This window comes from Gorilla gorilla, chromosome 10 (assembly GCF_029281585.2).
Source record: "Gorilla gorilla gorilla isolate KB3781 chromosome 10, NHGRI_mGorGor1-v2.1_pri, whole genome shotgun sequence".
In the NCBI taxonomy this organism is placed as follows: domain Eukaryota; kingdom Metazoa; phylum Chordata; class Mammalia; order Primates; family Hominidae; genus Gorilla; species Gorilla gorilla.
In genome coordinates this window covers 140,429,586-140,442,523 of record NC_073234.2, presented here as the reverse complement: position 1 = coordinate 140,442,523, position 12,938 = coordinate 140,429,586, and the positions used below count along the sequence as shown (strand labels likewise).

At 53.8% G+C, this 12,938-nt stretch overlaps 1 protein-coding gene across 4 annotated transcripts in view; it reads left to right on the top strand.

Annotated features, from left to right (window-relative positions):
- DHX37 (DEAH-box helicase 37) overlaps window positions 1-12,938 on the top strand; it is a 46,127-nt gene that overhangs the window by 8,400 nt on the left and 24,789 nt on the right. For all 4 annotated transcript variants that reach the window (XM_004054143.4, XM_055358384.2, XM_019039073.3 and 1 more), the window contains exons 3-8: window positions 1,369-1,481; window positions 3,163-3,502; window positions 6,513-6,661; window positions 8,494-8,586; window positions 11,398-11,494; window positions 12,575-12,688. In XM_004054143.4, the coding sequence (XP_004054191.2) occupies window positions 1,369-1,481; window positions 3,163-3,502; window positions 6,513-6,661; window positions 8,494-8,586; window positions 11,398-11,494; window positions 12,575-12,688 (906 nt within the window). The remainder of the gene's footprint in view (window positions 1-1,368; window positions 1,482-3,162; window positions 3,503-6,512; window positions 6,662-8,493; window positions 8,587-11,397; window positions 11,495-12,574; window positions 12,689-12,938) is intronic.

Here is a 12,938-nt window from a genome sequence, read left to right as displayed (position 1 = left end):
CCCTAAATGTCAATAGTGCTGAGATTGAGGAACCCTGACCTGGAGCCTTCATGAGAATCAAGTTTGACTTTTGGTGAGGCCACTGCACGTGGGAGCTGTGTCTTCACATCAGGAGGCTTGAGGGTCTCTCTCCAGCAGCCGTGGATGGGCAGTCCCCAGAGCCTTAGTAGGGGGAAGACTTACTCACCTGTGAGCGTGTTCTTTTTTTTTTTTTTTTTTGGAGACAAGGTCTTGCTCTGTTGCCCAGGCTGGAGTGCAGTGGTATGATCTCAGCTCACTGCAACCTCTGCCTCCCAGGTTCAAGCCATTGTCCTGCCTCAGCCTCCCGGGTAGCTGGTACCACAAGCATGCGCCACCATGCCCTGCTAATTTTTGTATTTTTAGTAGAGACATGGTTTCACCATGTTGGTTAGGTTGGTCTTGAACTGACCTCAGGTGATCCACCCACCTCGGCCTCCTAAAGTGCTGAGATTGCAGGCGTGAGCCACTGTGCCTGGTCAGCGTGTCCTTTTTAAATCCTATTTAGGGTGCTTTCCCGCTGTGCTATACCTTGTTCTGTGTGTGTGTGTGTGTGTAATACACACATAGAAGTGTGTAGGCTGGGCGCGGTGGCTCACGCTTGTAATCCCAGCACTTTGGGAGGCCGAGGCGGGCGGATCATGAGGTCAGGAGATCGAGACCACGGTGAAACCCCGTCTCTAATAAAAATACAAAAAATTAGCCAGGCATGGTGGCGGGCGCCTGTAGTCCCAGCTACTTGGAGAGGCTGAGGCAGGAGAATGGCGTGAACCCGGGAGGCAGAGCTTGCAGTGAGCCGAGATCGCACCACTGTACTCCAGCCTGGGTGACAGAGCGACACTGTCTCAAAAGAAGTGTGTATAAAACCTATATGTACAATTACAAGAACAATAAAGTAAAAACTCACGAAACCCTCACCCAACTAAAAGAAGCCAACTGGGTACACTCCCTGCACACAGCATTGCTCAGGGTAGCTCGGGGACCAATTCACATCAGATACACAAAGCCGCCTCCTTCCTCAGAGCAGCTAGGGAGCACTGCTGTACATGACTGAGCTGTGCTTTATTCATCTCCTGTTGATGGACATCTGGTGGGCCATAATCTTCTACTGTGATACCCTGCTGCAGAGAACCTCATTTATACAACCCCAGATTCTGTAAAAGGGGTTTAAAAAGCCAGCTTGCTGTGTCTGTTGATGGAAGAACACCATGCAACAGTAGAATTGCAATTTGACCGCCGATTTTAAAGACTCCAGGTGTTAATGATGCTGAAATTTTATTAGAGTCTCACTTCCCTTCTTAAGAGAGGGTCGTGATGGCAAATGCATAACACACTCGTTTCCTTTCCCAGCGAGCAGAGATGCTACAGAAGCTGAGTGAAGTCCAGGCTTCCGAAGCTGAGATGAGACTCTTTTATACCACTTCCAAGCTAGGCACTGGGGACCGCATGTACCACACCAAAGAGTGAGTTGGCCAGTCCTTTCCTAACCCTGCCCTCCCTCCAGGGCACCCTAGGGAGGGCGCACAGGTTATGGGGTCCTCTGGGGGTGGAACATTTGAGAAAATACCTTTGTGGTGGCCTGAGTGGCAGAAAATTCATTGTCATCCTAAATGCCTCTAGTGGGTAAAGGCCACAGATGCTGCTGAACCTTCTGCGACACACAGGACAGCAAAATTTCTCGCTCCAGTGATGTCGGTGTTTTCCTGTGGTGTAGAGTCCCTTGTTACAGCTCTTCCAGCTTTTGTGCAGCTGATTAGGCCAGAAATTGCCATTAGGTGGTCAAGGGCTGGATTTGGCCCATCAGTGGGTTTGGTTTGGTTTGTGTCATGTTTTTTTTTTTTTTTTTTTTTTTTGAGACAGAGTCTTGCTTTGTCACCCAGGCTGGAGTGCAATGGCGTGATCTCAGCTCACCGCAACCTCCACCTCCCAGGTTCAAGCGATTCTCCTGCCTCAGCCTCCCAAGTAGCTGGGATTACAGGCATGCACCACCAAGCCTGGCTAATTTTGTATTTTTAGTAGAGACGGGGTTTCTCCACGTTGGTCAGGCTGGTCTCGAACTCCCAACCTTGGGTGATCTGCCCGCCTCAGCCTCCCAAAGTGCTGGGATTACAGGCGTGAGCCACTGCGCCCGACCGGTTTGTGTCGTTTTTTAAGGCATGAGTGCTGTTTGCCAATATGTTAGCTTCCTGGCGCTGCCATAACAAATTACTGCAAACAACGGTGGCTTAGAACAACCGAGCCCGAAGGGTGCTGTGGCTCATACCTGTAATCCTAGCACTTTGGGAGGCCGAGGCGGGTGGATCACCTGAGGTCAGGAGTTTGAGACTAGCATGGCCAACATGGTGAAACCCTGTCTCCACTAAAAATACAAAAATTAGCTGGGCGTGGTGGCTCATGCCTGTGGTCTCAGCTACTCTGGCGGCTGAGGTGGGAGGATCACCTGAGCCTGGGAGGTTGAAGCTACAGTGAGCCATGATTGCACCACTGCACTCCGTCCTGGGCGACAAGGTGAATTCATGTTCCCACCTAGTCTCGACTAGTTGGACGATCCGGCCACACCAGCAGTGTCCCCACCAAGCTGCTGACCCTTAAATGGCCTGTGTGCCCCTCCCACCCAGTCCCACCCCGCTCTGTGGTCTCCTCAGCCTGTGCTGCTCATTTACATGAGGCCTGACTGGTGCCTGTGTGCCTGTGAGCACTGTCAGTTAGTGACTGTTTATCGAGTGCAGAGACTGTCCCAGGCTCTCTGCTAGGCCCTGGGGATAGATCAGTGCACAGAAATAAAGTCCTTGCTCTTAAGGAGCTTCCCAGTGTCATGGGGGGAGATGTAATCGTGGGAAGTCATCAGGTGAGTGCATCTGTGTCCCGCGCTGGGAAGCACTGAGCAGAAAATGAAGCAGGGAAGAGCGAGGTGGAGGGAGAAGGGAGAGATGTGGGGTCTGTGTGTGGTCGGGGAGTCTCCCTGACAGCTGGTGCTTAAGCAGAGGCTTAAGTGGAGTGAGAGGAGGTATCTGCAGGAAGGGCATTTCAGGGAGTGGAACAGCAGGTGCAAAGTCCCTGAGGCAGAAAGGGGTGGCCTTGGAGTCCTGACCTGTGGAGATTGAGGTGGGGCCTCTGTGCCTGAAGTCTCTGCTATCTCAACAGGAAGGTTGACGAGGTGGTAGCCCCGGGCCAGGAGAAGATCAGCAGCCTCAGCGGTGCCCACCGGAAGCGTCGCCGCTGGCCCTCAGCTGAGGAGGAGGAGGAGGAGTCGGAATCGGAGCTGGAGGAGGAGTCGGAGCTGGACGAGGACCCGGCTGCAGAGCCGGCTGAGGCTGGTGTGGGGACCACCGTGGCACCTCTGCCGCCAGCTCCAGCACCCAGCAGTCAGCCCGTGCCGGCTGGGATGACTGTTCCTCCTCCTCCAGCTGCAGCCCCACCACTGCCCAGGGCCCTGGCTAAGCCCGCCGTCTTCATCCCCGTGAACCGCTCCCCGGAAATGCAGGTTCGCCACCCCGTGTTTGTGATTAAGAATCTAGGTTAGCGGGCGAGGGGCGCGCAGAGGGCATCCTGGTGAAGCGGGGCAAGGGCATCCCTTCTCTGTGCCTCCGTGTCCCCATCTGGGAAAGGGGAGAGTGACTGTGCCTCCCTTGAGGCTGTGGCAGGGATTGGTGTGCCAGGAGGATCACAGTGCAGGGCGGGTGTCTGGCAGCACGCCTGGCAGGCTCGGGGCCCTGGAGGTCGGCGGCAGTAGCTTCATCGCCATTGCCCTCTGACCAGCGGGCCTGGCCTGGGCTGCTCCGATCCAGACGAGTTTGGGCTGTGAATCAGTTGACCCGAAATCAAGTGCTGATTCCCCTGCTCTCCAGCTCACTTCCCGCGCATCTGTAAAATGAGAATATTCCGGCTACTGAAGGAGCTCCCCCTCTCTGTGCCTGTTTCCTTCCTGGTACAATGAGTGTCTCACTGGGTTGTGATGACAATGAAAGGATTTGGGGCATGGAAAGCCCACAGCCCACGTAGGAACTCTGGATCCCTAGAGGAGTAATGTTGGCCGTTGAATGGAATTGGGATCCTGCTTCTAAGTACATTTTTCTGCTTTTATAAGTCTTCATCAGGGTAAGCTGACTGCTCTAGCAAATGACCCCAAAGTGCCAGTGGCTTCACACCACAAACGTTTGCTTCTAGGTGATGTCATCACCCAGTGCTATCTGGTGGCAAGGAGGGTGTGGGGTTCTACTCCGCGTGGTCACTCAGGGGCTTGGCCTCCTCCATCCCGTGTCCCTGCCATCCCTTGGGACTTCAGTTCCTGCTTTTCTTTGTGAATTTTTCCCTATTCGTATCCTGTCCATATTCCTAAGCAATACATACCGTAGGTTTGCCTGTATTTAAAAGTGGCATCATGTCCTTTACGTTATTCCAGTTTGCTTTTTTGTTACTCAGCGTTATATCTTGGGATACATCCATGTTGATGCAGGCAGCTGAGGCTCATTTATTTTTTCCCCACTGCTATCGAGTATTCCACGGTGTGAATATAGCGCAGGATAAGTATTCTGTTGCTGGATAGTTGGTTGTTTTAGCTTTTTGCTATTATCTTCACTGCTGTTTTTGTTGTTTGTTCGTTTGAAACAGGGTCTCACTCTGTCACCCAGGCTAAAGTGCAGAGGTTTGATCTCAGCTGACTGCAACCTCCGCCTCCAAGGCTCAAGTGACCCTCCTGGCTCACCCTCCCAAAGAGCCTGGGACTGTGGGCACACACTACTACGCTTGGCTAACTTTGTATTTTTTTTGTAGAGACAGGGTTTTGCCATGTTGCCCAGGCTGGTCTTGAACTCCCAAGCTCAGGCAACTCACAAACTCAGGCAATCTGCCCACTTTGGCCTCCTAAAGTGCTGGGATTACAGGCATGAGCACATGACCGGCTTCACTGCTGTTTTAAACGTTCTTGTCCCTCTCCTATGAGCACATGTGCAGAAGTTTCTCTTGGGCAGTGTTTGCAAATGACGTGATAGCCATCTTTGGGTCATGAATTGAGTAGCTTTTAATCTTTTCTTTTTTTTTTTTTTTTTTTTTTGAGACAGTGTCTTGTTCTGTTACCCAGGCTGGAGTGCAGTGGTGTGATCACAGTTCACTGCAGCCTCTACCTCCTGGGCTCAAGCGGTCCTCCCACCTCAGCCTCCTGAGTAGCTGGCACTACAGATATGTGCCACCATGCCTGGCTAACTTTTTTATTTTTATTTTTTTGTAGAGACAGAGTCTGGCTATGTTGCCCAGGCTGGTCTTGAATTCCTGACCTCAAGCAATCCTCTGCCTTGGCCTCTCAAGTCGCTGGGATTACAGGCATGAGCCATCATGCCTGGCCTCATATTTTTAAAAAAAACAAATGGAGGCCAGGCACGATGGCTCACGCCTGTAATCCTAGCACTTTGGGAGGCCGAGGCGGGTGGATCACCTGAGGTCAGGAGTTTGACACCAGCCTGGCCAACGTGGTGAAACCCCGTCTCTACTGAAAATACAAAAATTAGCCGGGCATGGTGGTGGGTGCCTGTAATCCCAGCTACTCAGGAGGCTGAGGCAGGAGAATCACTGGAACCCAGGAGATGGAGGTTGCAGTGAGCCAAGATCACACTATTGCACTCCAGCCTGGACAACAAGAGTGAAACTCTGACTCAAAAAGTAAATAAATACAACAAGTGGAATAAAATAGAATAGAAATAGAACAAAAATTAAGAATATGAGCTTGCTGGCCAGGCATGGTGGCTCATGCCTGTAATCCCAGCACTTTGGGAGGCCGAGGTGGGCAGATCACCTGAGGTCAGGAGTTCAAGACCAGCCTGGCCAACCTGGTGAAACCACGTTTCCACTAAAAATACAAAAATTAGCTGGGCGTGGTGGCATGTGCCTGTAATCCCAGCTACTCGGGAGGCTGAGGCAGGAGAATCGCTTGAACCCGGGAGGCAGAGGTTGCAGTGATCCGAGATCGCGCCATTGCATACACCTTAGGGTGAGCCATGTTTCACAGAACTGTTCCTTCCATATACGATACATATACGTGCCTGTGTGTGTACTGAGTCATGATATAAAATGTGTTTCTTTCCATGAGTCATAGGAAAAAATGTAGAAAGCCCCTGCTCTGGAATGTGTACCTAGGAGAGGAACTGCAGGGCCACACATCTTAACTTTGAGAAAATTTGCACCAGATTATTTATCGAAGTGTCTGGGCCGTTAATTGAGACTCCTGCCAGCAACAGCCGAGGGTTCCCATATCTCTGAGAGACTGCTCTGCCCCAACCAAGCTGTGCCTGGGGATGTCAGGCCTGGTGTCCTGAAGGATGTGATCCCTGTCTCTGTCTCTCCTGGACCATAGCTCCTGGTCCCCTCCCCAGCTGTCAGGGCCTCTGTTCCCCAGCAGGCACATCTGTTCAGCACCCATGTGTCAGCTGCCACCTTCCTGGAGGTCCCATCACTGTCTATAGTCTTGCTGCTCCCTAAGTGCTGACTTCCTCTCCTTCCAGGAAGAACGGCTGAAGCTCCCAATTCTCTCCGAAGAACAAGTAATCATGGAGGCTGTGGCCGAGCACCCCATTGTCATCGTGTGTGGTGAGACCGGCAGCGGGAAGACCACACAAGTGCCTCAGTTTCTCTATGAAGCAGGCTTCAGCAGGTAGGGGCTGGACACAGGGTTCTCTCTGGGTCCCTTAGTGATACTGGAGATGCCCTGAAAGGTTGATAAGAGCCTGGGCTCCCCAGGATCCAATCCTGGATCTGCCCTGTGCATGCTGTGTGACTTCAGACAAGCTACTTAACCTCTCTGGGCCCCAGCTGTGAGATGGGAATAATAGCGCCTGCTTCACAAGGTTTTCGTGTGGATTAAGTGAGTGAACTTGCGTAGCACACTTAATTCCTGGCACATAGAGCTATGTGCTTACTATTTTCTTTTTTCCTTTTTTTTTTTTTTTGAGACAGCGTCTCGCTGTGTCACCCCGGCTGGAGTACAGTGGTGTGATCTTGGCTCACTGCAACTCCGCCTCCCGGGTTCAAGCGATTCTCCTGCCTCAGCCTCCTGAATAGCTGGGATTACAGGCGCCCGCCACCACACCCAGCGAATTTTTGTATTTTTAGTAGAGACAGGGTTTCTTTTTTTTTTCTTTTTTCTTTTTATTATTATTTTTTTTGAGACGGAGTCTCACTCTGTTGCCCAGGCTGGAGTGTAGTGGCGCGATCTCGGCTCACTGCAAGCTCCGCCTCCCGGGTTCACGCCATTCTCCTGCCTCAGCCTCCCAAGTAGCTGGGACTACAGGTGCCCACCACCACACCCAGCTAATTTTTTTGTATTTTTAGTAGAGACGGGGTTTCACCATGTTAGCCAGGATGGTCTCGATCTCCTGACCTCGTGATCCGCCTGCCTCGGCCTCCCAAAGTGCTGGGATTACAGGCGTGAGCCACTGTGCCCGGCCAAGAGACAGAGTTTCACCGTGTTGGTCAGGCTGGTCTTGAACTCCTGACCTCATGTGATCCACCCACCTCGACCTCCCAAAGTGTTGGGATTACAGGCGTGAGCCACCCCGCCCAGCCTGTGCTTACTATTTTCACTGTGTAGCCTGCTATTGGCACTTTTGACCCATGTGTGTTGGGGTCCCCAAGACCATGCTCAGGTTCGGTGATTGACCGGGGACTCACAGGACTCAGCATGTTATCCTGCACATGGCTATGGTATATTACAGCAAAGGACGCGATCAGCAGAGGGCAGTGGTACCTGGGGTGTTCTGGGGAAGCCCAGCTCCAGCTTCCAGAGTCCCCTCCTGGTGGACTCACACAGGACGCACTGGATTCTCCAGTAGCCATCTGTGGCCACACAGGAACTATCCTCCACCAGGGAAGCTTGTTAGAGATTCAGGGTCCACGGCTGTTACTGGGGTCGCCTAAGCCCGCCCTGCCTGGCAGGAACGAAATCCTAGATGCCTAAAAGGAAAGCAGGTGTCCGGCATAAACCACCCTGTTTGCACAAACAGGCTGGGCACAGAGGGCCCCGCACTTACAGGGAATGGAAGGAGCTCTCCTGTTGTACAGGTTCAGGCACCCAGCGAGGGCCAGCCCCGTCAGCAGCCTTTTGAGGGAGAGCAGCCACAGGTCTGTGGCGTTAGTGTTCCCACAGAGCTGGGACCAGCCACCCATCGGCTTGGCAGTTTCCTGTGTCTGGAGGAGCTTGTGCTTGGCTGGGGCAAACAGAGCTCCCAGCCTGGTTCCCCCAGGCCCCGTTCCTTCTAGCGGCTGCCTGGTGTCCGCTGCATGGTGAATGTCGAACCGTTTTCTATGTGTTGTTGGCCTTTGGGCTGTTCCGTTTGCTGTTAAAAGTAGTGCAGCCTGGCACTGTTTCCCACCGCCCCTGGGTGAGCGCCAGGTCAGTATGGCAAATCTTGCTGTGGAACTGCATGAGGCTTTGGGATGAACAGGTGGGGCCGCACACTGTTGATGGCCATATTCTTCCTCCCCCAGTGAAGACAGCATCATCGGTGTCACGGAGCCCCGCCGAGTGGCCGCCGTGGCCATGTCCCAGCGAGTGGCCAAGGAGATGAATCTGTCCCAGCGGTGAGGGCTCTACTTCCCAGGGGCGGACTATGGGGTGGTCCTGTGGCCTTGCCCAGATGTGGGAAGCCCAGGAGAAGGTGAGCAGCATCTGTGCCGAGGGTGCTGGGTGGAGTGTCACCTCTGCATGTAGCACTGGGAATCATTGTGGGAGAGAACTTTCCACGACCTGCCCAAGCAGGGGGCCCCCAAGCAAGCTTACATCCTGCACAGTGTGCCGAGGGGATAGAGTGGCCCATCCAGGGGCTCGAGAACAGAGCAGGGGGCCAGATGCAGGCAGTCACGGAGCTAGTACCTAGCATTGCCGGGTTAATCTAAAACTCAAGGTTCTAAAGTACAAAATCTTGGCCAGGTGTGGTGGCTCACGCCTGTAATTCCAGCGCTTTGGGAGGCCAAGGCGGGCAGATCACCTGAGGTCGGGAATTCGAGACCAACCTGACCAACATGGAGAAACCCTGTCTTTACTAAAAATACAAAATGAGCCAGGTGTGGTGGCACATGCCTGTAATCCCAGCTACTCGGGAGGTTAAGGCAGGAGAATCACTTGAACCCGGGAGGCAGAGGTTGCCGTAAGCCAAGATCACACCATTGCACTCCAGCATGGGCAACAAGAGTGAAACTCTGTCTCAAAAAAAAAAAAATCTTCAGGCGGTAAGTCTGTAGGACTTGCTTTGGAAAGCAGCCTTGAACAGGCAGATATAGCACTTGCTTTACAATGGCTGGGAGCATATGTTTATAATGCAGAGGCCTGTGTCTAACATGTCCAGCATGGTCTAAAATCCAGAAGGCAGAAAAGAGCACAGAGTGAGAGCCTGCCTCATCTGCCCACTCAGCAGATGTTACTAGGCAGCGTCTAGTGTGCCAGGCCCGTTCTGGGCTCTCAGGACATGGTGGTGGACCAGACAGAGCCACCGGCCCCCGGGTCAGCATGCCAGTTGGGGGACTTGTTGTCTTTGTACATTAGGCTGGGAGGACGCTAAGGCAGGGATGGAGTACTGGGGGCCCCTTCTCACCCAATGCCCTGCCTCCTCTCCAGGAGCAGCCACCACTGACCATCTCCTGCACGTCCTCCTGGACAATTCTGTGCATAGTCAGCGTGCGTCTAGAAAAAGCTGCCTCATCCTCTTTTTCACTTGTTAAATATTATAAAAATTTGGGGACGGGGTGGCCGGGTGCGGTGGCTCACGCCTGTAATCCCAGCACTTTGGGAGGCCGAGGCAGGTGGATCACGAGGTCAGGAGATCGAGACCATCCTGGCTAACACGGTGAAACCCCTTCTCTTGAAAAAAATACAAAAAATTAGCTGTGCGCAGTGGCGGGTGCCTGTAATGCCAGCTACTCGGGAGGCTGCGGCAGGAGAATGGCGTGAACCCAGGAGGCGGAGCTTGCAGTGAGCCGAGATTGAGATAGCACCACTGCAGTCTGGCCTGGGCGAAAGAGCGAGACTCCGTCTCAGAAAAAAAAAAAAAATTTTGGGGACTGGGCACGGTGGCTCACGCCTGTAATCCCAGGACTTTGGGAGGCCGAGGCAGGCAGATCACCAGAGGTTGGGAGTTTGTGACTAGCCTGACAAACATGAAGAAAACCCATCTCTACTAAAAATACAAAAAAATTAGCTGGGTGTGGTGGCACATGCCTGTAATCCAGCTATTCAGGAGGCTGAGGCAGAAGAATCGCTTGAACCTGAGGCGGAGGTTGCCATGAGCCGAGATCACGCCATTGCACTTCAGCCTGGGCAACAAGAGTGAGACTCCATCTCAAAAAAAAAAAAAAAAGGGGGGGGGGGGGGGCGCATATACATAAATAGAAAGGATAGTATAATGAGCCCCAGGTACCCAAGACCCAGTTGTAATAATTGTCAACTCTTGCCCTACCCTGTTGGGTCTGTACTCTCCTCCTGGCCCCCCTCCCCTCCACTGTTTAGAAGCAAATCTTAGGTATCTTATTTTATCCTCAACATTTTGCTGTACAGATCTGAGAGATAAGAACTATTTTTTTTTTTTCTTTTTTGAGACGGAGTTTCACTTTGTCACCCAGGCTGGAGTTCAGTGGTGCGATCTTGGCTCACTGCAACCTTTGCCTCCTGGGTTCAAACGATTCTCCTGCCTCAGCCTCCCGAACAGCTGGAATTGCAGGTGCCCGGCTAATTTTTGTATTTAGTAGAGATGGGGTTTCACCATGTTGGCCAGGCTGGTCTTGAACTCCTCACCTCAGGTGATCCACCCACCTCAGCCTTCCAAAGTGCTGGGATTACAGGCGTGAGCTATTTTTTGTTTTTTGAGATGGCTCTGTTGCCCAGGCTGGAGTGCAGTGGTGCCATCTTTGCTCAGTGCAGCTTCAACCTCTTGGGCACAAGTAATTCTCCCACCTCAGCCTCCTGAGTAGCTGGGACTACAGGTGCGCACCACCACACCAGATTAATTTTTGAATTAAGACAAGGACTTTTTGTGAAACACATACAGCTGCAGTACCCTGATGATAGTTGCCAAGTCTGTGAAGTCTCTGGAACACACTCCAGCCCATGTGCAGGTCTGCCCGGCGTCTCCTGGCATAGTCGCCATCCGAGGAGGGCTCTGGCCGAGGTGTTCAGGGCCTGGCTCCTCAGTTACCCTTAACAGCTCCTTCCCTTCCCTTCAGAAACCAGGATTTTGGAGGGGGGGAGTGGACTGGGGAGATGTCTGGGACTTGTTTCAGGTTGCCGGCGGGCCCTGCCCTCAAGCCGCCTGCCTGCTCCACGGCCTGCCTTGTAGTGGCCCTGTGGCGACAGCCCCAGCCAGGCGCGGCTCTGCCCTAACCCGAACTCTGCCCATACAGGGTCATCTCCTACCAGATCCGGTATGAAGGAAACGTGACAGAGGACACCAGAATCAAGTTCATGACGGATGGTGTGCTGCTGAAAGAAATCCAGAAGGTTGGTTGCGGATCGTGGCTCACAGAGCAAGGCCAGTGGGCATGGGGGCGGGGTGCTAGGATGTCACCTGGGATATGAGCAGCCGGCAAGCCACCTGTTGATCCAGCACTCCCACGGTGCTGCTGTGTGACTTTGGGCGAGTTACTTAACCTCTCCAAGCTCAGTTTCTTGATGAGTATGTTGGTGCATTCCTTAGAGAATCATTTTGAAGCGGAAGTTGTAGAGTGCATGCTAACAGCTTAGCACAGTGGCCCATACCTAGAAGGTGCTCGTGAAATGTGAACTTGTATTTTTATTGTGACTGACTCACAGAGTTCACGCCTTGCCCGGGGTGTACTGTGGTGTGCAGGCTCTGCCCCGCGGCGGGTCCAGACACAGCCCCCTCTTGGGACCTTCAAGTCCAGTTGCGTTTGGTGAGGGGCAGCACCAGACTCGGAGTGGGGTACCAGCCTCAGGCTGAGGGAAAGGGGCGAGGCCGCTGGGGCTTGCCCTTGAGCGTCTTCACAGTCCCTGGCCTCAGAAGCTGCGTCCCAAGGACTTTCCGTTTGTAAATCGGAACCCCAGCTGCTGCCTCCCTAGTCAGCCCACTTGGGACTTGGGGAAGCACCCCGTGCTTCCTAGGGAGCCAGCCATTCGGTCAAGTGGGTGGCACGCGTGTCCGGAGAGCATGCAGGGCCCGGGTAGGGGACTGCTGTCTGGTGAAGAAGCTGTGCTCCGTGCTGGCTGTGACATCCCCTTGGGCAGGGCCAGTCTCCCAGGGGGATGGCAAAGGTGATTCCAGCCCTCCTGGCTTTGAGGCCACTGGGACTCCTGGGGGTGGCGGTGGATGCAGTTTGGGTCTGGGTGGCTCCTGTCTGTGTGGCAGCTGCTGTCCGACTGCCCACGGCCCCACCCCACATCTCATGTCCATTTCCCACCTGCCCTCCCGCTCTGCGGGCATCCGAGTTGAGCAGCTCACCTCTGATGAAGAGCAGCTGCCCTTCCTCTAACACTGTCTCCTCAAGTGGGAGTTCTGGGACGTGAAGTGGCCCTTGGGGCTCAGGCTGGAAGGGTGGGCCTCACCCCTGGACCTCCCCCCAGGACTTCCTGCTGCTGCGGTACAAGGTGGTGATCATCGACGAGGCCCACGAGAGGAGCGTGTACACGGACATCCTCATCGGCCTCCTGTCCCGCATTGTGACTCTCCGGGCTAAGGTAGCGCAGGAGGCGGGTGCTGGGGAGCCCCGAGCCCTGGGCTCCCCCAGCTCTGTCAGAGGCTTGGGCTCCCTTCACCTGTTCCCCGTTGTACCCTGGGCTGCTGCCATGAGCAGGTCCCCCAAGCACAAGGTCTCCCTGGGCCTAGGTCTAGGCCTAGTGCCAGGGCTGTGAATCTTGGAACAGCCCCTGTGTGATCCCCTCCCCACCGCCCCGGTGCCAGCCTCATAAACTGGTGTCCTTCTCCCCA